At 34.6% G+C, this 27,691-nt stretch overlaps 1 protein-coding gene across 1 annotated transcript in view; it reads right to left on the bottom strand.

Annotated features, from left to right (window-relative positions):
- Sox6 (SRY (sex determining region Y)-box 6) overlaps positions 1-27,691 on the bottom strand; it is a 371,334-nt gene that overhangs the window by 224,688 nt on the left and 118,955 nt on the right. Inside the window, exon 4 of the mRNA XM_013034148.1 lies at positions 356-445. Coding sequence (XP_012889602.1) covers positions 356-445 — 90 coding nt within the window. The remainder of the gene's footprint in view (positions 1-355; positions 446-27,691) is intronic.

Genomic DNA, 27,691 nt, shown 5'->3' with positions numbered 1-27,691 from the left:
AATTATCCTGGTATTCATTATTCATGGTAAGCTATTATTATTATTAAAAGAAAAACTAAGAATATCTTTAAATCGCTGTACATTTTTGACATATTTTTTGTCATACATTGGGTCAAGTAAATTCATGAGACAGTATAAACTATAATCATATATTTATAGAATGAACAAGAGAAGATAGATATTTCTTTCTGTAAACATTGCAATGGATTTAGTTCAAGGACATGTTATGCATCTATCCCTCATATTCAACCAAGTGTTATAGGTAAGAATTTAGTGTGATATAGAGACCAACAAATATATAAATATACAAATTAACATCTGTGCATCAACATATGTGGCATTCTTTATATTGTACCTTTAATGTCTCCAAGAAGTTCACTGGTATTTAATCTTTCCATTTTTTCCTTCCAATCTTTTGAAAGTAGTTTTTCCATGCAGGAGGAATCTATTAAAATACAAAAGTAAGTATTGTAATCGGTGAGTATAATACATTCAGAAAGTGAGATTACGGAGAAATTCTCTCATTTAAAAATGTATAGATGAATGGGGGCGGGGAGAAGAAGAATGCGGTCAAAAAGTCATTGCAAATACCACAAAATTAAGAGAAGGGAAGGAGCGAGCCGAGGGAGGTGAGAATGTTGAAGGGGGTGACACTGATCAAGGCACATTTAGATCATAAACTGCATTCATAAAATGGTACCTGCATTGTACAACTACTTAAAGATAATAAACAATCTTTTAAAATGCAGAGAGCAATTTCTGTTGCTTTGACTCTGGTATATAGACAACTGTATTACTCTATTACAAAATACAACTGAGTTTATTTTCTGAGAAAATAAGTTAAGTTACTGCACAGGGGTAAAAAGGATAATGTTCAATAAACTTTTCAATATTTAATCAGCATTTATCATTTTTTAGTCTGAGGGGACAGAAAAGAAGTCTCTTTCCTATTTGAAGTTCAGATGACATTCCTTTTAATTCAGATGAGTTTTTAAATCCAAGCAAAATGTGCACGGAATCATAGCAGACCTTGCCCATCAACCCATTACCACTTACTTTTTTAGTTCTTAAAAAGAAACGCAGCTTTTGTAAAATGTTTATTTAGAGCAAAAAAAATCAAGATGTTCTTTCTCCTAGTAGTGAAAACTGCTACAACTTTTATACAAAAAATAATGCATAATTTTATTAATATTTATTTAAAAATTATTCACCATATTGCATTCTAAATAACATCTTAGCTTATATGAAGTAATTAGTTTCTATAAATATTCATAGAGGTTACAGAGATCCACAAACTAGAATGTTCTAATAATTACCAAAATTTTCTCTATGAGTTCTTTTTCTTTCTTTTCAAATGGTGTTGCAACAGGGACTACTGCTTACAACTATTTGCTTATATACTTTTAAAACTCAAATCTAAACAAATAGTGCACATTCTCAAAAGAGAAAGCAGATTTAAATACTAACTCCTAAGTGTAAAGCATACTCTTCTTAAATTTTGCATTCCAAGTGTCAAAATTCTGGGAACATTCTTTTAAAATTATATTAAAAACAGTTACTCCAGATCCAAATGCTTTCTTGCTTTCAACTCTCTCTTTAGCATTTTTCCCTTCTTTTTTTCCATCCAGCTTAGTTTTTCACAATAACAGTCAGATCAAGATGGCGCTACATGGCTTTAAAAGCCAGATAAGCTTTAGTAAAAGGTAGTGATAACTGCTTAAGAACTGAGAAGAGCATTGCATGTTAGAGACACCTGTAATCCTGGTTACTCAGAAGGCTGAGATCTGAGAATCGAGGTTCAAAGCCAGCCCAGGCAGGAAAGTCCTTGTGACTCATATCTCCAATAAACCACTCAGAAAACCGGAAGTGGCACTGTGGCTCAAGTGATAGAGTGCTAGCCTTGAGCTGAAGAGCTGAGGGACAGCACCCAGGCCCAGAGTTCAAGCCTCATGACCAACAAAAAAAGAAAAGAAAGAAAGAAAGAAAAAGTATTGGGGAAAAACAATATTTGTGATATGATTGATCAAGGATTGGATACAGTCCAGATCTGGGTCATTAAGAACTACCATACTAGCTGGCTATCAGAGAAACAAATTCTTTTTAAATACAAAGTCTGTTATAAAATGGAAGCTTTCTGCCTCTTCCCTAACTTCTTTCTTCCTTCTCTCCTTTCTTGCCTACCTGTCTTCCTTGTGTCTTAATTCCATTCTTTCCTGCTCATTCCTTAGGCTTTAACAAGTGATTATCTTTGTCTCAAAATCAGATTCTGGGAGACCTTCCAGTAGGTCTACATGATTATTCAGATGTTTATTGTATGTAATCATCAAAATGGTCTGATATTTTTGTTTCAAAGTCAGACATGAGGCATATATTTTGTTCTATAAAATCTCAAAAAAGAGAAAACTAAGAATAAGAGTTAAGCCGAAAAATCTTCAAAGATATGCCCATAAGAGAATACTTTTTTCCTCAAATCATGTTTGAATTTCTGAGAAACATTAACATGACATTAGATTATGAATGAGGAAAAAAATTAAATCTTTCATACACTACCTAATTTTTCCCTTTGCTTTTAAACCTTTCATACATTCATTCTGCTTAAACTGATGTTTACTGACTCAAATGCAAAGTGTAAATTTCTTGCTTAAGTTTTGAGTTGACAACATGTTATAATAAAGACAAAAGCCTAATGTATTGATAATGATCACAAAAGTCAGAACAAGACTATACATATATACTAGATATATAGTAGATGAAAACAGACTAAATTATAACCATTATTTCTATAAATAGACTTGAAATCTTTCAGTGCTCCAAGAAAAAAATGTTAAAACTTCATGGGAAAAAATATAACTATATGGACATCAAGAATACACACTTCAAATATAAATCAAACCATGTAGCACAGCTTTACATAAAAGCTACTCAATAATAAAATGGATAACAACTTCAAAGCATTTTACATTCTATTAAAAAATTAATCCTACTGTAATGCTGAGTTAATCTAGCTACATGAGTTCCCACTTCACTTGAAAAAACTGAGAGGGAAAAAAAGTCTCTGCTTTGGAGTAATGAAAATATTTAGTAACAGCAACTGATTGAGTCTATGTGCAGGACAATAAAAGTCACTATCTAACACCTAATTTAACATTTAATCTTAATTCTAGGAGATTCCAAGAATACTTAAATCTGTAAGAAAATCTCTTGAAAATCTCCCGGTTTCTTCCCTGATTATCTGATTGCCAAATCTCTAAGGACATGCTAACATTGGTGCTGAGCACTCTCCATACTAGAATGTAAAGCAAGTAACAAAGGAAAAAGGAAAGACAAAGCAGTCTGTTACAAGGACTGGATGGGCCCCAAGGACAGTTTCTGACTGATGATGAAAGTTAAAAGGAAAAAGTTAAAAGGAAAAGTTTGTTGTTGTTTTTCAAATTTCCTACTCCATTAAGAAATAGACCAATCCACACTAATATCTAGGTAAAGGTACAAGTTAAAAGTAAGTACTTATCTCTCTCTGCTATATTCTTTGGCTGTATTAACAGAACATTAAGAGAGGCTTTGCCTTATTATAATCTAACACAACTTCAGAAACCAACAGATGAAAGGCCAGGTTTGAGAAGAAACGGCAATGATGGAGGGGCATACAAAAAGAGGGAGGAAAGGTGAGAAAACACAGTAAATACATTATATAAAAACGGAACTATGCAACTTGAGGGTAGGGCTGGAAGGGAAGAAACGATGGAACAGATATCATTGTGCATTGTATTGTTGAACTGACATGGAATTGTAACCTATGTATAACTATTTAATAAAATAATTAATTTACATAAATACATAAATAAGACCAGATTTTCCTACATACATAAAGATGAAACACGGTGGTTTTTTTTTTGGGGGGGGGGGGGGGTCCGGTCGTGGGGCCTGAACTCTGGGCCTGGGCGCTGTCCCTCAGCTCTTCAGCTCAAGGCTAGCGCTCTACCACTTGAGCCACAGCGCCACTTCCGGCTTTTTTCTTTTAGCTTATGTGGTGCTGAGGAATCAAACGCAGGGCCTCTAGCATGCAAGGCAAGTGCTCTACCACTGAGCCACCTTCCCAGCCCCGAAACATGGTGGTTTTAATATAGAAGAATGTGATTCAGAATAAAAGAATAAGAAATGTCACACATATATCTTTTATTTTATTAATCTGACAACAACTTATATGTTTACCGTAGTTCACAACCTTAAAACAATGAAATAATATGCAGTAAATTTTATTATCTTTTTTTTTTTTGGGTCCGGTCGTGGGGCCTGTACTCTGGGCCGGGCGCTGTCCCTCAGCTCTTTAGCTCAAGGCTAGTGCTCTACCACTTGAGCCACAGCGCCACTTCCTGCTTTTTTCTTTTTGCTTATATGTTGCTGAGGAATTGAACCCAGGGCCTCAGGCATGCAAGGCAAGCGCTCTACCACTGAGCCACCTTCCCAACCCCACTTCATACCTTTTGGAATTAAAATAAAGCATCACAAAATCATGGCATTGAAAATATCACCAACATATGCACACATGAAAAGAAATGTAAATTATAATGCTTCCATATTCATTTAGCATTCCATAAAATGCCAGGACATTGAAATGCAGGACTTTAAACTCATTTTGCCCAATTTTTAATAAATAATGATGATTTTTAAATGATTGTTAAAATCTAAGATTAGGATTTTTCTTCTATAGTTGAAGCAGATATAAAGCTTTAATATATTATGAGTCAATTTGTGTTGCACAGTTATCAGGGAGTTTTTCTTTGCATATTTAAGTTTCTCTATCTCAAATTCTTGCTAACAAAATAAGTAAGATACAATAAATTTTTTTAATTCCTCCACATAATAGAATAGATTGCAGGGTTTCTGCTTACTAAGCACTTATGTTTCAGGCTAGGTAAGTCAACAAAGCTTTATTATAACATAGTAATTTTCTTTCATAGCATAAAAAATTTAAGTGAGTGTGGGATATTTGTTTCCTAATTTGTATGACAATACTTTAGGAATACATTTAAATGACTCCAAAGTAAGCAAAACTTCATCAGTATTAACTCCTTTTCTGCACAAAGTAAAGATATTTTACATGTATAAAATATGTCAAATAGATTTTGTGAATTAAAATTAAAGTATGGCAAAAATAATAGGAAAATGTTATTGTACTTTAAAACAATTTACCTTTCAGTAGATATTTATCGTTCTATTTACCACAATGTGATATGTAAAGTCAGAAATGCTAAAATATAAGAAATATCATATAGAACATATTCTTCAAATATGTTAGTAAGAAAAACAGTGACTGCTCTCCCTGTATGCAGAGTTCTTTTTGCCTCATTAATCTTTAAGACAATAGTAATACAATATCTTTTTATTTTACCACAGGAATCCTAAATTTTACATGCAATAAATTTTCTGTGTATTCGTAAACAATGATAACACCAAAGTATCCGTGACTTTGGTCTACAACTAAATCTGACGATATATATTTATCTCCCTGCTGATCATCCAGCCATATTTTTCATTAGGGGACAGAGAGATGCACATGCCAGTTACTGTACATTTCTCCACAGTGGCAAGTGCTCCACAATACAGTGGGATAAAATTGGAGCTTGGAGAGCTTGAAGAGCACTCTTAAATTTTAATTAAAACCCTCCAAGCTCACTAAAAATAATTAGACACTGAAATGTGCCAGTTTTATTTTGAAGTCACTGTAACATTCAAAGCATGCTCCCTGATGACTGTCCTCTCTCTCAATCTCTCTCAATGTCTCTCTCTCTCTAAATCTCCTTCCCTCCCTCCCTCTCTCTCTCTGCCTCCTTTCCCTCTCCTCTTTCCCTCCCTTGCTTGCTCCCTTTCTCCTTCTCCACACAATGAAATAACTGATTTTCCAAATAAGAACAAGGGGGTATAAATAGTGACTGTTTTCAGGCCTGCTCTTCATGCTGGGAGCTGACAGCAAAGCCAAAAGAGTGGGTTTTTAGATTGCACCAAATAAACCTAAAATAATGTTCCTAAGCAGGCATCCAAATCACTAAAAAAAAAAAACTAGATAAAATTCAGTCTGCAAAGAACACTATATGTTATATCACTGATCTTTTTTGATCCCAAAGTCAAACGTTTAACCTCTTAAATGTTTTTGCTATCTTAAAATATCTCATACAATGCTATAGCCCATCCTATTTTTAGGCAAGCAGCAAGAGAAAGCATGCCTTTCCCATACAGCAGGGCAATGATATAAACATCAACACAGATGCTCTGCCAGGAAGAACTGGACTTCTCAAGCAGTTGATCATTAAGGAATGCACCAACTGTTTTGGATAATCTCGTGCCAGCTCCCCTTTTGCTCCACACTCCCCTCTGGGAGTGGCCAATCTTGTCCTAGTCCTAATTTTTCATTTTACTCCTCCATAGCACCCCCATCTTCAAAAAGATGAGAAATGGCATTTATGCCTAGCAATGAAAAAAGCAGGCTTACTTCCCCAAACAGAGCAAAACTTTAAAACAATTAACCCTCCCCTCTTCTTTCAGATAAATTACTAAGTATAAAATGCAATCTGTTTCCTTTGTTTACTCAATATGAACAATTTGTAAATGACTCAAGGATAAAATTCAGAAAATGTTGTGCTAAATTAGAACCATTATAAACATGCTAATGACTCAATGCTCTAGTAAAACATGCATGATCGGTATGAAGAAATAGATTTAGTTCCTGTAAAATTCTGTTGTGTTGCCTTAAAATGATTTGGTCATTAAATCAGATACATTCCTTCTAGGAAAAAATGTTAATTCCACAACCACTTTACTAAACAATAATGCTATGAATGTGGGGGGGGGTGTATGGGAAGGGGAGGGACATTGAGAGGTATTACATATGTCATTAGAATTGTGAGATGGAAGATTCTGCCACATTCATAAAGAAAAAGCCCCACATTTGAAATCTGCCAAAAATGTACATAAAGATAGCAACATGTTAGGTGAAATATTTTTTTCAGTACTATCTTTATCTACCAAACGCTTTCATAGGCATTCCTGACAACTGGTACTTGACATATTCATGGAAGTCATGTTGTTCTATGTGAACAGCCAAAAGGTATTTCTTCCATCTGCTTTCTTAGGTTTCCTAGCTCCTAAAACATTAACAGAGGAATCATACAAAACTAAATTCATCTCACATATGTACCAAAGCACAACAGCTACCAAGACCAAGACATAAAAACAAGAAAACATACAGAGGGAATTTAGTTGATCATAGCCTGTGCTGCTGAGGCTGTATTACCTTTTAATGATTGTTAAGATCAACACCCTCATTTCAGACATGAGGAAACAAGAGTCAAGATAAGAATACTACCACTGAGGATATAGCTTAGTGCTTTCCTAATAAATGCAAGGCTCTAGATTCAAATCCCAACAAGGAAGGAAGGAAGGAAGGAAGGAAGGGAGGGAGGGAGGGAGGGAGGAAGGGAGGGAGGGGAGAGAGAGAATCCCAGCCCTTGGTAAAAAAGGACAGTAAATAAGGAAGTTGACAGCTTTGAAGACATTACAAAGTTATATGACAGAGCCTTGCCTGAAGTTCCTTGCTTGCTTTACTGAGCTGCTTTAATCACTATTTAAATACCAGTTTTATAGTCTCTACAATGTAGTATCCAATAGTGCAAAACTGTATAATTTTATAATGATTATTACTTGTTTCAGACATGGAATCAAACACTAATTCACTGAGATGCTAAAAATTCAAACTATTACAATCAAATTCAATAATGCTCAACAAATATATATATGCACACACATATCACACATACACATGCAAATGCGCGTGTGCGTGCACACACACACACACACACACACACACACACAGAGCTATGTTTGCCTTCCTATTCACCCTCTTTCCTTTTTTCTTTACCTTTTTTAACTTTTTTTTTTTTTTGCTAGTTGTGGGACCTGAACACTGGGCCTGGACGCTGTCCCTCATCTCTTCATCTCAAGGCTAGTGCTCTACCACTTGAGCAATAGCACCACTTCTGGCTTTTTCTGCTTATGTGGTGCTGAGGAATTGAACCCAGAGCCTCATGCTTGCAAGGCAAGCGCTCTACCACTGAGCCACCTTCCCAGCCCGCTTGTTTAACTTTTTAAATCCAAGGATTTCTTTTCCTGAATGTCATCAACTGAAAAAGGATTGTATTCTTTTGCTTTGTTTTTTGTTTTGCTTTTTTTTTTGTAGGTCTTGAGCCTTGAATCTGGGCCTGTGTGCTGTCCCTCAGCTCTTCAGCTCAAGGCTAGCGCCCTAGCACTTGAGCCACAGTGCCACTTCTGGCTTTTTCTGTTTATGTGGTGCTGAGGAATCGAACCTGGGGCCTCATGCACTCTACCACTGAGCCACCTTCCCAGCCCAAGGTTGCCTTAAGATCCAGAGTACCCCAGTCAGAAGCCAACTAGACAAAGTTTTGAGATGTTATCTCCAAAACCAGCAAAAAGCTAACCTAGAGTTGTGATGTAAGTGGTAGAACATAAGTCAAACAAGCATGAAGCTACTGTTGAGCTCAAAATGTAACTCTTTCCATGACAAATTTAACTTTCGTATATAGGAAGTATTTATGCAACCTTAAGCTTTGGGTTTTTAAAAGTCATTGCCTGGAAGGCCTTCAGATGAACCACACTTTTAATGGAATAAAAATATCTGACTACGAACTATCGCTGCCCCTGTTGCTAGAACATAATTCTTCATGACATCTTCATACCCTATTTTCTGCTCCTTAGGATCTATAACTGCTTATTGTGCTTTTATTTTCCCAAATAAATATCTAACTCCTTTTTAAAGAAAATATATTAAACTGTGGAAAGGATAATTAAAATAATTTTTGTGTGTCTGTTGTGTCTTCTTTGGGGAAATATTGCTATCATGTTAGTCTTGATGGAACTGTCAATTACAGTTTGTTGCTTACCCTCTATTGCTACTTCCAGCCACCTAAAGAGGAATTTGACCCAGGCGAGTCCCCTACTGGGATTACCTAAAAGCTTCCATCATTTGCAGTTGGAGCAATAAGCATGCGGACATAAAATCATTCATCTGTAATTTCTTTTTTTTGGGGGGGGGATCCAGTCGTGGGGCCTGAACTCTGGGCCTGGGCGCTGTCCCTCAGCTCTTCAGCTCAAGGCTAGCGCTCTACCACTTGAGTCACAGTGCCACTTCTGGCTTTTTTTCCTTTTGCTTATGTGGTGCTGAGCAATCGAACCCAGGGCCTGAGGCATGCAAGGCAAGCGCTCTACCACTGAGCCACCTTCCCAGCCCCATCTGTAATTTCTTGATATCTTTCTATTGACTAGCTTTTTCCCCCTGCTTATAGATCATAGTTTCTTGCCTTTAAATACATCTTTTTAGTTAATACTGGACATAGGTCTATTAGGTAGTTTTGAGTTTGGAATCTTTTTTCTTGTAAAGAGTTTTCTCCTGTGTTAATTCATTTACTCACAGATCACCTTGATTTTTAAGACTTTTAAAAAATTCTGTTATGGTGTCCATAAAGTCATCTTTAGGTTTATGTATTCATACCCAAAAGGTGTTCCCTTTTAGAGTCTCTACCAAATTTTCAGTGAAGACACTTCACTATCATAAATTGAAACTTAAATGTCTTCCAATAATGTGTCAGCCCTGACAGTTTTCCAGTTTTTCTTTTCCAAGTAATTATTTTACTCTGGCCTCTACATTGTAGTCACATCTTACTTACATACAGCATAGCATTCAGCGAATGACTAAGGGAACTCGAGATTTTTTACAGCCTTTTCTCTCTATACCTCCTTTCACTCTCAAAATCCACTCTATTAATTATAGCTACCACAATTTCCCCCAACTCTTACGTATTATGCTCACCTCAGCATCTGTTGTACCTCAGCATCTGTTGTACTTCAGCTGCCTTTCCCTATATAAGGGTTTGATTTAGAAAGCCCAAATACTTTCATTTCACTATTTCCCAAAATCATATGTTAACTATTGTGCTTTCTGTTTTCAAATTCCTTAAAGCATTTATCAAACATAGTTGATCAACATCTCCAATTGTTTGTATTAGGAGGCTAATTCCAGTACTAGTTACTCCTTTATACTCAAAAGCAGAAGTAGACTATTAATTTTTACATGGTATCATCTCAAAAACAGAGAAAACAAATTATTAATGTCAATAATGACAATGAAGATACTAATAACATGAGAACGCTATGATAAAATTTAGATAAAGTAGAAATTTTCCTGTGAACTACACAAATCAAACAGAAAAATTATCTTGTATCTAAGAAAATTGGATTTATCACACAAAACTTTCCCACTGAAGTAATGACAGGCCCCCAACTGCTAAATTGTTGAGTTTTTCCAAACATTCAAGGAAGAAATGATATCACTCTTAATAAAAACTCCTACAGACAATAAAAACAGAGGAAACATTACCCAACTCCTGTTATTAAACCAGTACAACTTGATAAAAAGCACTACCAAAAAAAATTATGAGCCAATTTCTATCATAAACATAGGTTAAAAAACCCACAATAAAATATTACCAATTATAACAATACAAAAAAGGAATAAGAGACCTGTTCTAATAATATAAATTTCCTTAAAAATTCAAATACTAATCAATGTATCATGCCTTATCACAATAAAGGTGAAAGTCATATGATGATTGTATTAGATAGACATAAAGCACTTAACATTCAATATCCATTAATGATCTTTAAAAGTAAAGAATGCTTAACAATCTAAGAACAGGAGGGTATTTCCAGCAAATATATTTATTAATTATAAAGCACTGAATATTTTCCTCTGAGTTCTAGAACATGATAAAAATGTGTACCTTCCCTTCTAGTCAATATTATCTTGGCAATACTAGGCAAAGAAATAAGAAAAAGAAACAAAAAGTATATACAGTAGACTTTCACTTTCTAATCCAGCACATAAAAAGCTTATAAGTCTTAATTCTATCCTAGGAATAAGTGAAAATAAGCTGAAAAACTGACAATTCAGATCCATCAGTGAACTGAGGTCAGATTAAGTAGATTGGAAAGCCAGAGAGGTGGGTATGAAGAATCACAATTTCCAAGAGCAGAAACTCATGAACAAAACTTCCAGGGGAACCAGTATTAGGGATGAAAACTAGAACTAAAATTGTTGAATTGTTGGATGCTAAGTGTGAACAACTATGCTATTAATAATGCCATAAGTCATAAAAAAGACCTCTGTACTTTTATTTTACTCCATAGGAGTTCCTCACTGTTATTCAGAGAGAAAATCCGCTTCTACTTACAACGAAAGGAAGGAGGAAAGAAGCCACTTCCAAACATCTTAGAATATCCCTTTCTTTTTAACAAGTGCTGCCATCAGAAGAAAATATTTTACTAGATAACAACCTGCAGAGGATTTAATCAGAGCCCAGTCTACCCTAGGGGAAAAGTAATATGTAAGTCAGAAGCATCTTGTCCTACCTATGGAGAGAATCACTGAGAAATATAGTGAGGTTCATAGTCAAGAGACACAGAATCCCCAAACACCTGAGATCTAATCAAAAGACCACAGAATGCTTCCTTGCAACTCCCATACCTTGTAACTATATGATTAAAGGCATTAAAACAAAAACATACCTTTTTTGCTTAATTAATCATGTCTCCCCTCTTCAACCAAAATTTCTAAGACCTAATAAAAGGCAAAGATTAGAGTTTGGAGAAACTGAATGAGCATCAGAACCAGGAGGATATATGGTAGGGATTTTAGAAATACTGAACTAGAATTTTTTTAAATATTTGTAATATGCTGTGGGTTTTAATGGGGAAAGTAAGCAACATGCAGAAAAAGAGAATTTAATAAATACTTCTAATAAGAAATCAAAAAGAAATGCTAGAGATCCAAAACATTGTAACAGATATAAAGAATGCCTTTTTTATTTTTATTTTAAAGATACTATATAGAAGGGTTACAGTTAGAAGGGATTACGTTGATGGCTCATTAGTAGACTGCACATGGAGTAAAGCTCTGAGCTTCAGGATATATTGACAAAAAAAAAAATCTCTAAAACTGAAAAGTAAGAAGGAAAAAAACCCAGAATATCCAAACAATAAATACAATTTTCTCAAATTAATGTCAGGCATCAAACCACAGATATAAGAGATACAGAAAATGCATGGATGATAAATATCAATAAAATATACCTAAATATATCCTATTCAAACACCATAAAATCAAAGACAAGAAAAACCTTTAAAAAAGCCAAAAGGACTGGGTACATCTGTAATTCTAGCCACTCAGGAGGCTGAGATCTGAGGATCACAGTTCAAAGCCAGCCTAGGAAGAAAAGCCCATGAGACTTTTATCTCCCTCAGAAAACTGGAAGTAGTGCTGTGGCTCCCAGTGGTAGAGTGCTAAACTTAAGCAAAACAGCTCAAGGACAGAGCCCAGGCCCTGAGTTCAAGCCCCATGACTGAAAAGAAAAAATTTTTAAAAGGAAGAAGCCAGATGGCAAGGGAGGCGCAACACCTGGCCTATTTAGGAACACAAACTAGCAATTGTAACTACTTTATGAAAACCCACGTCTTAGTTCACTCACTGCTTCAAAAACAGAATACTATAGTTTGGGGAATTTATGAGAAATAGAAGTTACTATTTGGCTCACTATTTTGGAGGTCAGGACGATTTGCATCATATCATGGCAGAAGACATCACAAAGTAAGCAAAAGGCCAAGCTGAGATTTTAAAAGTCAGAAACCACTCTTTTTTTTTTTTTTTTTCTTGTCGGTCATGGGGCCTTGAACTCTGGGCCTGGGTGCTGTCCCTTAGCTCTTCAATTCCAGGCTAGTGCTCTATCACTTGAGCCATAGCACCACTTCTGGCTTTTTCTGCTTATGTGGTACTGAGGAATCAAACCCAGGGCTTCATGCATACAAGGCAAGCGCTCTACTAGTGAGCCACCTTCCCAGCCCCAGGAACCACTCTTGAGGTAAAGATCCCACTTTCATGACTTAAATTTTCTTAAGGCCTAATTATGCAGCTACCTCTAATACTGTTACCTTGAGGATTAAATTTGTAGCACATGAATTGAGCGAGCAACACATTCAAACCACAGCACCTTGAAAGATTTAAGTATATCAAGTAAAATATTTAAAGTGATGAAAGAGACAACAAAAGTCACTTAAAGTTTGGTACTTGTAAAATTATCCTTTAAAAATATAGTGAAAATAAGAGGCTTCCTCCCAGAAACAAAAATTGAGGAAATGTGTTTTCAGGAAACCTGCTTTGCCAGAAATGTCTATGAAGATCTCCAGAAAGAAGAAAGGAGAATGGCATATGTCAGAAACTAAAATGTACATAAAGAAGATGAATAAGTAAATATGATAAAATCTTTTATTCTTACTTGACCTAGTAGATAATAGTAGTAATGCTATAATAGACTATATGTGTATAAATTATATGCAATACCAGAAGAAATTTCACTTTTAATATTTATGCTACATATATATATATATATATATATATATATATATATATAACCATAATGCTACAAGGGCCAGGAGGAAGGGGAAAAACAATACTTTATGAAAAGTTAGTTACAATGTGTTCTAACAAATAACTAGGTACATAACTGATGTGCTAAGAAAGGAACTAAAATGCTCAAATTAAACCAAGGAAGAAAAAGTATGGAAGGCTAAAATAGGAACAAAGATTAGAGAAGAGTGCAATAAAAGTTTATAATAGTTTATAGTAATTCAACTATATGAAAATCACAAACATCCAAGGTCTAAATATACCAATTAAATTGTCAGAATGGATTAGAAACAATACCAAATTAAGATGGGCACTAGTGGCTTACACCTGTACTTCTAGTTACTCAAGAGGCTAAGATCTGAGGATTGCGGTTCAAAGGCACCAAGACAGGAAAATGAAACTCTTTTCTCCAATTAATCACACACACACACACACACAAGTTGGAAGTGGAGCTGTGACTTAAGTTCTAACTTTGAGCAAAAAATCTCAGGAACACTGCCCAGATCCTGAGTTCAAGCTCCAAGAGAAGCAAAAAAAATAATAATGATAATAATATATTAGCTAAAAATAAATATATATTATCTAAATATATAGTATCTAAAAAACAATCTGAAGATAGATTGAAGTAATGTGATAAAAAAAATATGACATGCTAAAACTTACCAAAAGCAGTGGGAGTACCTATCGTGAATTCAAATAGAGCAGAATTCCGCTTAAGGAAAGTTGTCAGGGATAGAGGGATATTACACAGAATATGACAATCCCTACTGTATTTGCAGCTAACAGCACAGCATCAAAATATGTTAGGTAAAATTTTCTAGGAGAAATCAATCAATCAACTATTAGAGTTGGTCAATTAGAAAATGGCAGATCTAGCAGGTAGGAAATCAGCAAGGACATAGTTGAACTCAACATCATTAGTCAACTCAAGTGAACATGATTAGACTACTTCATTCAACAGCAGCAGATTTCACATTCTTTTCAAACTCACATAGACCATTCACCAAAATAGAATGTATTCTTAGCTGTAAAAGACAGCTAACAAGTTTCAAAAATCAGAAACAATACAATGACTACACTCAGACCACAGAAGAAGTAAAGTAGAAATCAGTAAAAGAAAGGTAGCTGGAATATGTTAAAAAATATGATGATTGAAAATACTTCAGATGAACACTGGGCCAAATTAGATTTCTCAAGAGAAACTTTAAAATAATGTGTACCAAACTAAAATTAAAATATCAATTCTCAAAAATTTGAGGATATATCCAAAACAGTGCTTAGAGGAAAAATAATAGCATCTACCCCAAACAAGCCAAGTTAATAGCAATAAAAGAAAATAAGTAATAGAAATTAGAGTTGATGTAAATGAAGTAAGAAATCAACAAATTGAAGCCTAGTTCTTTGAAAATCAATAAAATGAGTAAACTTCTAAGGAGGGTAAGAAAAAATGAAAGCAGATATAAATTACTAATGTTAGATATGAAGAAGATAATACTGCTGCAAAACTACAAATAATAAAATAAAGGAATATTATTAACATTTCTACATCATAAATTTTTATAACCAAGATGAAATGGATCACTTGGTTGAAAGACAATTTGCCAAAACTTACAGAAGAACAAATAGACAATCTGGAGGCCCACATCTACTGAGAAAATTTAATTAAAGATTAATAATTTTTCAAATTAAAAGTCCAAGTGAATTCCACCAAATATTTAAAGAAAAAATAATACTGACACTCTTCTTTCTCATAAATACATCAATGTCTTATTTTTCAGAAGATAGAAGCATATGGAATATTTCTAACTCATTCCAAAAAGTCAGTGTTAGGCTAATACCAAAATCAAAAATATTATAAGAAAAAAATTATCAAACAATAGTGTCATGAACACAGAGATGCAAATATCCCTAACAAATATTAGGAAATCAATCTGAAAATGTGTGAAAAAATACATGCCACAACCAAGTGAGATTTATACAAGATACCAAGTCTAGGTCAACAAAGAAAATACAAAGTAAGGCACTGGTACCTCATACCTATAATCCTAGCTACTCAGGAGGCTGAGATCTGAGGATTGCAGTTCGAAGCCAGCCCATGCAGGAAAGTTCATGAGACTCTTATCTATAGATAACCACTAGAAAACTGGAAGGGGCTCTGTGACTCAAAGTGGTAGAGCACTAGCCTTGAGCAAAAAAGCTCAGGGACAGTGCCAGGCCCAGAGTTCAAGCCCCACAATTGATTAAATAAATAAATAAATAAAAGCAAAACAAAACTCAATACGATTCATCATATCAACAAACTAAAGAAGGAAAATTACATGGTTGTATCAAAGATATAAAATTCAATGCCCCTGCCTATTTATGATTCTTAAAAACCAACTCCCAGCAGATTAAAGAAATCCCTCAAATTGATGAAGAACATCTACCATAAAAGTTGATATACAGGGCTGGGAATGTGGCTTAGTGGTAGGTTGCTTTCCTTGCATGCATGAAGCCCTGGATTTAATTCCTCAGCATCACATAAACAGAAAAAGCCAGAAGTGGTGCTGTGGCTCAAGTGGTAGAGTGATAGCCTTGAGCAAAAGAAGCTCAGGGACAGTTGCCAGGACCTGAGTTCAATCCCCAGGACTGGCAAAATAAAAAAAAGTTATATATATAATATATTGTATATTAAATATATTGTATATTAAATATACAATATTTAATGATAGGAAACACAAAGCTTTCTCAGGAAAATTAGTCACAAAGCAACAATGCCTTTTTCTCATCACTTCACTACTGCTTTTCATTTTCACACTATAAGTCCTAGCTAATGTTATAAGACAATTAAGTGAAAACAAATGTCATAAAGATTGAGAATAATGAAATATGTTGGTCTTTGTTTACAAATGATATGGTCATCTAGGTAGAAAATACAGAAATTTCCACATCCACACACCCCACATATACAAACTTGGATCTAATTAAGCATCTATAATATGATTTTAGGATGCAAGGTTAATATAAAAGTCAAGCATTTTGATATTACTAGCAATGAATAAGTAGACTCCAGAAATTAAAACTAATTTTAAAGCCAGGTGCCAATGACTCACACCTGTAATCCTAGCTATTCAGGTGGCTGATATCTGAGGTTTGTGGTTCAAAGCAAGCCCAGGCAAGAAAGTCCATGATTCTCTTATCTCAAATTAACCACCAGAAAACTGGTAGTGGCCCTGTGGCTAGAGTGGTAGAGTTCTTGCCTTTAGCTGAAGAGCTCAGGGACAGTGTCCAGGTCCGGAGTTGAAGCCCCATGACCAACAAAACAAAATGCCTAATTTAAATTATCTCTTCCCAAAATTATATATAAACATCAAATATTTATAAAGTCTATATGAGAAAAAATAAAACTGATGAATGATACCAAAGACTATGGTACATTCCTAGAACATAACCTAGAATGAAAGAAATGTCCACTTCTGGGCATTTACTCAAATGACCACAAACAAGGCCACACTAAAGCTACCAGTACACTATGTTTATCGCAGCATTATTTACCATAGCTAGGATATGGAACCAACCCAGATGCCCCTTAGTAGGTGAATGAATCAAGAAAATGTGGTATATATACACAATGGAATTCTATGCTTCCATCAGAAAGAATGACACCGCCCCATTTGTAAGGAAATGGAAGGACTTGGAAAAAAAATCATATTAAGGAAGTAAGCCAGACCCAAAGAAACATAGGTCCCATGATTTCCCTTATTTGTAATAATTAGTATACATCTAGGATAATCTTAGCAGATGAGCAGAATAACTCAATAGCTATGCACATATGACCATATAAGATGATAGTAAGTGAAATGAATGCCAAGACATAGACACAAGAGATTTTTCTTTGTTTTTGTTCTCAATGTACTACATGATTTCTTGGTGTGTGTGTGTGGGGGGGGGTGTTTTCCCCCAATGGTTTATCCCCTGTTGTCACTGTATTTTGGTACCCTGAGTGTTGTATATGTTTACCTGAACTAGGAAAAAGAAGGAGAACAACAAAATGGTGAGACAAAGGACAAAGGGGAACCTATGCAACAGCAATACTCACAAGACAATATGGTAGAAATGATTTGTACAACTTAGTGGGGGAGGGGGAAGGAGGAAAAAAATGAGGGAGGGGGTAATGAGTTAGACAAGAAATGTAATCACTACCCTACTTACGTAACTGTAACCCCTCTGTAGGTCACCTTGGCAATTAAAAAAGAAAAGAACAGAACTAAGAAATCAATCTAGATGACTTTGATATGATGATTACTTTTTAGATAGACTACTAAAGATATAATCCGTGAAATAATTAATTGATAAGCTGGATTTTATACAAATTAAAATTTTCAGAGACCATGACAAGAATGAGATAAATTTAGGGCCGGGAGAAAAATATTTGCAAAAGACATATATATTTTTAAAAGTCAAGTAAAATATACTAAGAACTTTAAACAGTAAGAAAACAAAGAATCCAACAAAATGTCCAAATACTTGTATAGACAACACTTGAAAAGATACAGAGATGGCAAGCACATAAACGACGTTCAACATCATTTGCCATTATAGAATTGTAAAGTAAAATTAAAACAACAATTAGATACCACTAAGTAGAATGGCCAAAACTAAAATACACCAAATGTTGGTAAGGATGTGGAGCAAGAACTATCATTAATTGCTTATGGGAATACAAAACAGAATAGTCAGTTTGGAAAACTCTGGCAGCTTCTCACAAAACTGAACATCTTCTAATTACCCAATTCAACAACCATGTTCTTTGGTACTTTCCTATATAAATTAAAACTTATTTCTATACAAAAATCTATACATGTTCATACTAGCTTTGTTTACACACTTGAAGCAACCAAGACATCCTTGGGTGTGTGAATAAACAAACTTAATACATCCAGATTATAGAATATTACTCAGAACTAAAAGTACCTGCTCTATCAAGCCTTGAAAACTCGACAGTAGAAAATTCATATGAATTACCAAGCAAAAGAAGACAATCCAAAAAGGCTACCTATGTATGATGCTAACTACATGACATTCTAGAAAAGGCAAAACTATGGTAACAGCAGAAAAGGTTAATGGTTGCCAGGGGTTACAGGGAAGGGAAGGATAAATAAGCAGAAGACAGGATTGTTAGGACAATGAAACTATTCAGTGTGATATCACAATGGTGGATACATATCATCATATCATACAATGTGCAACATCAACAGTCAATCCTAATGTGACCTATGGACTAAAGTTGATAATGATGTCATATGAATTAATAGGTGCACTGATTAAAACAAAAGTACCACTAGGAGAACATGGTAGCTTTGGAGGTTGTATACATGGGAGGAAGAAGACATGTGAGAATTCGCTTTACTTTCCATTCAATTCCATTCAATTTGAAAACTGCTAAAGAATGTTTATTAAAAATTATATACAGTAGAAAATAAATAGAATCCATTAAATATTTGCTCATGTATAAATTTAAGTCTAAAACAAACTATTAGAACTAATATGCAATACACATATTTATATTTGTCACTACATGTGTAGGTAATATTAAATTTCCTAAAATATATTTCCAAATATTTTTAATAAATGGAGAATACTTTTTTTTGGTCGGGCGTGGGGCTTGAACTCTGGGCTTGGGTGCTGTCCTTCAGCTCTTCAGCTCAAGGTTAGCACTCTACCATTTGAGCCACAGTGCCACTTCCGGTTTTCTAGTGGTTTTATTGGAGATAAGTCTCACAGACTTTCCTGCCCCGGGCTGGCTTTGAACCGTGATCCTCAGATCTCAGCCTCCTGAGTAGCTAGGATTACAGGTGTTAGCCACTGACGCCTGGCAAATAAATGGAGAATACTTTTAAAAACATCAAATCTACAAAATATGCAGGATTCCTACATGTATGCATAGAAAAGAGATTTAGAAAACATATTAAAATTAATATCTAAAGCCCAAATAAATGAAGGAGAGAGGTTTTATATTTTAAAAGTCACTATTTTAAAATGTAAATTCTTTTCAATATAATCTATTTACTATATTTTAAAATGTAAAATCTTTCTAAATTTTCTCCAAATTCCTCTACAGACACATTATAACACAACTCTAAGTCTCAGGAAGATATTCTTAAGAAATTAACAAATATAAATCAATGTGCATTCATAAAGGTTCAAAAATAGTCAAGAAAATTGTGAACAAGGACAAAAATCAAAGCTAGGTGTTGGTAAATCACACCATGATAGCTATTGTTCTAGCTAAGACCTAGAGTCACACCATGATAGCTATTGTTCTAGCTAAGACCTAGAGTCACACCATGATAGCTATTGTTCTAGCTAAGACCTAGAGTCACACCATGATAGCTATTGTTCTAGCTAAGACCTAGAGTCACACCATGATAGCTATTGTTCTAGCTAAGACCTAGAGTCACACCATGATAGCTATTGTTCTAGCTAAGACCTAGAGGATCACAGCTGATGTCCACCTAAACAGAAAAATCTTCTAGATTCCATCTCCAATTAACCAGCCAAATGCTGGGCTGGAGGTGTGGCTCAAGTTGACCCAGTTGAAGGACCTAAGTTCAAGTTCTGATGCTGGCACATACACAAAGAAAGGAACAAAAAATTAAACATAATATATATACAAATCTGTATTAATTTAGGCATTATCCTTGCATTTTATCCTAGAATTTTTGTGAAGTTAACCAACAGATATAGAATGCTATACAGCAACAAAATAGAACAAACTACTAACTTCAACAAATATTCACCTCAGCAATATTATAATGAGTGGCAACAAAGATATAAAAAAAACCTCTAATTCCTTTATATGAAGCTCAGGAATAGGTAAAATTAATCTATAAAAGTTTTGATTATCTTTCAGAGGTTATAATTGAAAGGGAGAATGGAGCTGTCTTGTGGGATAGTAAAATGTTCTTTGTCTTGCTATGGATATTATATTTACATAAGAATTTACATATATAGAAATTATCAAGGAGTATGCTAAAGATTATATATTTTACCATATTCAATGTTATACTTCAATTTACTACTCACAAAAATAATTATTTAGGAAAATTCTTCTGAGATTTATGCTCTCCTGTGAAATAGAAATAAATAGCATTTGAAAAGTTACTTCTCCCTTGAGGTGAAGAGGTGCTTAGCCTAATTTAATGTTTCCATGAAGTATTCCTAAGGTAAATGCAACTGTCACGAGAAAAAAAAAGAAGTTATCTGACATTTAGTTATAGATGTCAGATTACTCAGAAGAATGGAAATAAAATTATAATTTCAAGGTATCTGGAAAAAAATGTATCTTTGCCTTGGTCCAGAGAAAGGGACACACTGTGTCTGGAAATACCTTCTACATGACCATTATCATGTGAAGACAAGTAGCAGAAGAGGTGGGAATGAAGCAAGCCAGGAGTGCAAAGCTTCTTTGCCCTTTGATTGACTCCAAACATTTAGTCATAGAATAAGGTTCAGTTTCCTTACTGTTGCTTAAAAACCCCACCATGTTCTTGAGCTCTCCCTTGTCCTATTCTGAAACCCTTTCAGTTTCCCTGAGCAGCTATCATCTCTACCATTCATCTCTTTCCTGTAACCCCTAGATGTGTTCTTCCTTCTGCTTGAAGAAAGAACCACTTCCTTTTATCCAAATAAAGTCCAATTCATTCAATCACATTTTAAAAGTTATTTCCTCAGGAATGCTTTCAATAGACTGCACTAGAGTTTTAAACTAGCTAAATCATATTTTTCATTATACTTTATTATAATTAAAGAAGTCTCTCTATGAACATGAAAACCCATAGAAAGCCAAGAAACCCATATATGTCATTCAATAATATTCTTAGTGTCCAGCATAGTCCTTAGCCAGTGGTAGACAATAAACAAAAACCATCTAGAATTTACTAGTGCTGGTGGCTAAGTTCTATAATCTTAGCTACAAAGGCTGAGGTCTGAGAATCACTGTTCAAAGGCAATTGGTACAGCAAAGCCTATGAGACTCTTACCTCCAAAAGCTGAAAGCAGAGCTATTGTTCAAGTAGGAGAGCACCAGCCTTGAGTGAAAAAGCAAAGGAAAAGCACATAGGATCTGAGTTGAAAGCTCCAATACATACACATGAAAAAGTCTAGACGCAATGAAAATGAAGGATAAATAAATGATTAGAAGACAGGAGTACAAGAAACTTCCCTGGAAATGTTAGAACAAGTGAACAGTATTTGTATACTCAAGTTTTATTCAAAGCTCATTTAATTATTTACGTTTATATTTTGTCAGCCATTTCAGCTCTTTTTTTTTTAATATACCACTATGCCTTGGCTATGCTATTAACTCCAAAGAAAACAATTTAAAGAGAGCTAAGATTCCTAATGTGCAGTGTACTGTCATAATAGCGATGGAAGTAAGAAGAAGTCTGGGGAAGCAGTCTGCCGTGGAAGACATAGGATACATTGGAATCACGCACTCTATCAGAAAAGTATCCTTCTGATATTCCTATATACTTTTTCTTAATAACAGAATGTTTCCCTTTATATGAAAAGTTACCTACAGATGAATTCAAATTATAAATTTAAAGTAGGGTGGGTCAGACCATTGCCATTCATCTTTAAGTAATCATCAAAATTTTAAAAACTTTTACTTGAAAACAATTTTATTCTTTTATTTTTGAGTGGGCTTTTCAAACATTTACATTTTCAGTAAAAGGAGAATAAAGGCTAAAATTATGTTTTTGAAGAAGAAGAATGTATAGACGCAGAAAGCAAGATTAAAATCTAAATATGTTTCCCCATTATTTATATTTTGAGAAAGAACAGAAAAAATGACAACAAATTCTCAACAAAGCATTGTTCTGCAAATATTTCAAACACTGACCAGCAGTTCTCTTGATTACATAGAACACAAAGGCTCTTTCAACAGCCCCCTGCACAGCTTGAAGATGAACTCCATGTGCCTCTTAATCCTCTATTCAAACTTGGCAACAGTTAGTGGTGTCAAAGGAATCCAGCTACAAACTAAATTTTGAGCTGATAGTATTATTGTGTGTCTATGAATTTAGGCTCTATGTGATTATTAAATGTAAAAATTTAACGTTTCTTACCATTCAATGGCAAGTCAAGCACATCAATAACATAGTCCAGAAAATCAGTCAGTGGCCAGTGTTTAGTATACACATTTACTCTTCTGCAAGATTGTAAAATATACAAATCTAAGCCAGATACCAAGTTGATATGAGATAACAATAGTCATCAAGACAGGCAGAAAACACTGTAAAGATACCTAAAGGCTACACTGAAGTGTGATATCACTGAAGAGTAAAGAAAAATAGAAGTCAGTCTAAAAAGTGAATTCTTCAAAAAGAGACAACACCTCAGAGTACAAGCTCTGTCAGCTATAGCCACAAACAAAAGCATAATATTTAAAGAGAGCTGCACACTATGACAATAAACTTACACAAGGGTCTGCCATATGTGTGTGCATTTATATTTACCCTGAGTTATCTGTAACAGTGAAATCTTTGTAGAGTACTTATGTTAACCAAATAACAAATTTTCCATACTGTTGCTTAAAATATGCAGGTGCTGCTTTACACAATTAATTGTTCTTCTGACTCAGGACAAGAAGAAAAATTGGTAACATCCTAGGGTCAGATCTAAGATTCATCAATATCAAAGTACAGACAAGAATTTTTAGGTCTTTCCTGAGTTTGAAATAAGATTCTTGAGTGCCAAAATGATTAATTGCTGAGCAAGAAGATTTCATTGCCTCTATGAAGTTCCATACCTAGAAAGTCTACTACTTTTCTCAGCTGCTCATTCTTTACTAAATATCTACTCTACTCTTTGTACAAGCCTGGTCCAATTGCATCTGTCTGAGTCTGTAAGAAATTCTCAAAACCAATACTTAAACACTTACTGGTAAGCTAAATATCTTGATGATTTTATTTTAAAACGCTTCCATCAAAGAGAACAATAGTAATAAAAATAATGATGATGATGATGATGGTAATGATCAAATGACTCAATAGCTTTGATTTTATCCTCATTTATAGTTTTCTAAAGATTTCCTAGAGTTCTTCTCTACATAACTTCTGTATCACTTCCCATTGGCTTCCTGATCAAAACAAAATTTCCAACAGTATAATTATTACAAGAGTATAACTACTCTTACACTTGGCCTGTTATAATATCAATTACGCTGCAAAAAAAAAGAAAGCATTATTTTTGCCTCTTATTTTAAACTTTATAAGAAACTATTGTGAACTACTGAAATGGATCCTTGATATATGTTCAAGTAAATTGCTCATCAGATGTAGAGGAAAGAATTGTCCATGAGACTCTGTGAGTTTGTATGTTTGTTTTCTTAACATCTATTAACAGCCACTGGGCACTTGGCATTTCCAGTAATTGCAGATTATTAGAGGAAAATTGCAGGTCTAAACAACTAGAAAAACTAAGTCTTAAATTTTTTATCTTTAAACAAATACAAAAAATGAAAAAAAATAGTAGAGGGAATTCCTGTATATTCTTTATCTAACTATCTCTAGTATTGAAATAAAGGAGGAAAGGGAGGAGAAGCAAGATGAGGGGTAGGGGGAAGGGGAAGGGGAAGGGCAATAGAAATGGAAGGAGGAAGAGGAGCATTACTAAGATAATGTATGTTTTGCAAAAGACCGAGAAGTTATTTCAAATCATAAAAACAAACTTAAATTCTAATGATATCATATATCCTATTTATGTTTATTTTGAGAAAGTTTATGTTCATATTTTTAACCTGTCTTCTGAAAATCGGTTCATCTATTCAGCCCAGTGTTATTTTGAGCTGTAAAACCCTTAAAGAAGATGCTGGCCTTGAGACATAGGAAAAAACCTGATATTCATGATTTGGTGATCAAATACCTTCTTATTGTTTACATTAAAATGTTACCTACAAACAGATTTTAGACACATATAATGAATTACACTTTCCCATCCGGAATTAGAGTGAGATTTCTGATTCTAATTTTGTCTCCCCCAATTATTAATTATGTAAACAAAAGTAAAGGGGAAAAAACAAACCTCACCAACAGCAACCAAAAAAGCAAAACAAACAAGCAAACAAACAAACAAAACCATAGTAACTCAGCGCAACAAATCCTCCAAACTGGTAACCAAAGAAAGAAATAGAGATGATAGAACTTAATAAAATTATAAGAATTGTCATTAAAATTCCCATATTTGTAAAGAAGCAAACTGAATTTTGTTATCTTTTTCAATTTCATTACAACACAATAAAAAATCAAACTAGAAAGAATCAACAGGGCTATTTCTGTTAACAGAAGTAAAGATTCTAGCTGGGCATGGGTGGCTCACGACTGTAATCCTAGCTACTCAGGAGGCTAAGATCTGAGGATCATGGTTCAAAGCCAGCCTTAGCAGGAAAGTCCGTGAGACTCTTATCTCCAATAAACCACCAGAAAACTGGAAGTAGTGCTGTAGCTCAAGTGGTAGAGTGCTCGCCTTGAGCTGAAGAGCTCAAGTTCAAGCACCCAGGCCCAAAGTTCAAGCCCCAGGACCAACCAAAAGAAGAAAAAGAAGGAGGAGGAAGAGGAGGAGGAGGAAGATGAGGAGGAGGACGAGGAGGAGGACGAGGAGGAAGAGAAGAAGAAGAACAAGAAGACTTCTAGGTAGGAAGAAGAAGAGGAAGAGGAAGAAGAAGAGGAAGAGGAAAAGAAGATTCTAGGTAGGAAGAGAAAGAGGAAGAAGAAGAGGAAGAAGAAGAAAATTCTAGGTCTACAGAATGCATTTGGAGAATGATAGCAAAAAAAAAAAGAACATTCTGGATGAATGGTACACCTAAACATATTCACAATTAGGCGAAAAGGACTTATAAGACAAAATCCCCAAGAACTCAGGAAACACAGTTCATCCCTCCAAGATACATCTCATTTCTCCCTACTTCTATTCTACTACCTTCTCATCCCAGAGAAATAATTTTCTATGATTTCCAAATAAGATAAGCAAAGAGACAACAAGGTAAACTATCTGCAAAAATTCTGGAATAATGAAAACATGACCAAGAATGCTGAATAAAATGTCATTTACTCATGAAGATGAAAGATGGGTGAAACTTTGGGAATAATAACAATATGTAACAGGGGTTGGGAAGGTGGCTCAGTGATAGAGTGCTTGCCTTGCATGCCTGAGGCTCTGGGTTTGATTCCTCAGCACCACATAAGCAAAAAGAAAAAAGCCAGAAGTGACACTGTGGCTCAAGTGGTAGAGCGTTAGCCTTGAGCTGAAGAGCTGAGGGACAGCGCCCAGGCCCAGAGTTCAGGCCCCACGACCAGACCCCCCCAAAAAAAAACAATATGTAATATTATGTTATATATTATATCTCTGGGGATGGGGGCAGAAATTAATTTCTCTTAATCAGCCAATTAGGAGAAAGTAAAATAAAATCAGAAAAAGATGTGAAAAAACAAGCTATCGTATTAACACACATATGGAGTAAACACTAAATGACCATAGGAATCTTAGATACAAAGTGATATAAATGTTATAAGGCCACATAATACAAAATAAAATAAGATGATGAAGATTAGGGGAAATGATGAGTGTATATAATGTCCATACCTCTCAAAACAGAAAGACATTTGTCACTTTTGAAAATAAATTCATAGCTTTAACAAACTCAACATAGTGAGGAACCCTTCTTCCAGTTTCAATGTTTTCTTTGATTTTAAACCCCAAGAGAAACCTTGTAAAAAATATTTATAACACAGAAAAATATACATTTTCTTGGGATACAGAAACTCTTTTAATTCTACTTTGGTTTCTTTCATATTAAATATATGCTTCCTATATATTTATGGGAAATAAATATATCTGTTGCTTATAAGTTTTGAAGGGTTTGTGTTTGTGTGTGGGGGAACAAACCAAAGGCAATAAGCAAGCACTCTACAACTTACTATATACACAATTGCTGTCTGCTTTATTTTTAAATTTCCCTATTGCTTCAGAAAAAAAGTAATTAATGACTAATATATATACAGTGATTGGGCTGGGAAGGTGGCTCAGTGGTAGAGCACTTGCCTTGCATGTCTGAGGCCCTGGGTTCAATTCCTCAGCACCACATAAGCAAAAAGAAAAAAAGCCGGAAGTGGTGCTGCGGCTCAAGTGGTAGAGCACTAGCCTTGAGCTGAAGAGCTGAGGGACAGTGCCCAGGACCAGAGTTCAGGCCCCATGACCGGACCCAAAAAAAAAAAAATACACAGTGGTGAAAATCTTGATATTTCTAGACTCTGAGTAATAGGTACATAAGGCCTCATTATACCATTCTTTCTTTTTGTTTGTTCAAGTTTTTTGAATACATTTTCTTAAATATCCCATTTTATAGTAAACAAAATAAGTTCTTTGTAACATCTATAATTTGTTCAGATTTAGAATAAAATACTTTGTGCTTTCAGGAATCATTAACATGTTATTATTTTAACCAAAGGGCCCACTGATGACTGGAAAGAAAGTAAGGGTAATTTTGGAGAACTGGATATTTCAGAAAGGGAAGCCAGAGGTGGTAAGAGAGTTGGAAAGGGGGTAACAAGTTGTACAAAGAAACAAAACATCCCTGTATGTCACCTGTATAATCAAAAGAAAAAAGAAAAACACACATGTAGATTCCTTTGAAAACTTAATCTTGTTTTTAAAAGTCATTTCATATACTGTCCTAATTTTCCTCAAAGCGGACCATTTCAGACTTTGTCTTAAAAATAAAATTAAAATTGATTCATACAATTTGCAGTCTTTGAGGAGACTTTTGTTTTCTCTCTAGCCACAGTGATAATTAATTACTAATAGTTTTTTTATTTTTTTATGTAATCTCACTTGATAGTGTATGACTGACATTAACACAACTCTGCAGGAAGAAGCCAGAGAAGATAATCAGCTTCCCCAACATCAGACAGCAAATATGGCATAGAAAGAGCATTCTCATCCAAACAGCATTAGTCCAGAACCTGGGTGCTTCGCCATTAAATTGATGTTTACCAACTATATTTCTACTGTTTTCTGTAAATGTCACTCAAGATTCTCTCCTTGAGAAGATACCAATATATGACTACTTACATTGCAAAAGTATGTGTATGCCCTCCAAGAACAAAGTTAAAGATGCCAGACTTA

The sequence above is a fragment of the Dipodomys ordii genome, unplaced genomic scaffold, assembly GCF_000151885.1.
Source record: "Dipodomys ordii isolate 6190 unplaced genomic scaffold, Dord_2.0 Scaffold183, whole genome shotgun sequence".
Lineage (NCBI taxonomy): Eukaryota > Metazoa > Chordata > Mammalia > Rodentia > Heteromyidae > Dipodomys > Dipodomys ordii.
The sequence above is the reverse complement of the archived record's forward strand: the minus strand, read 5'-3'. Positions and strand labels throughout refer to the sequence as shown.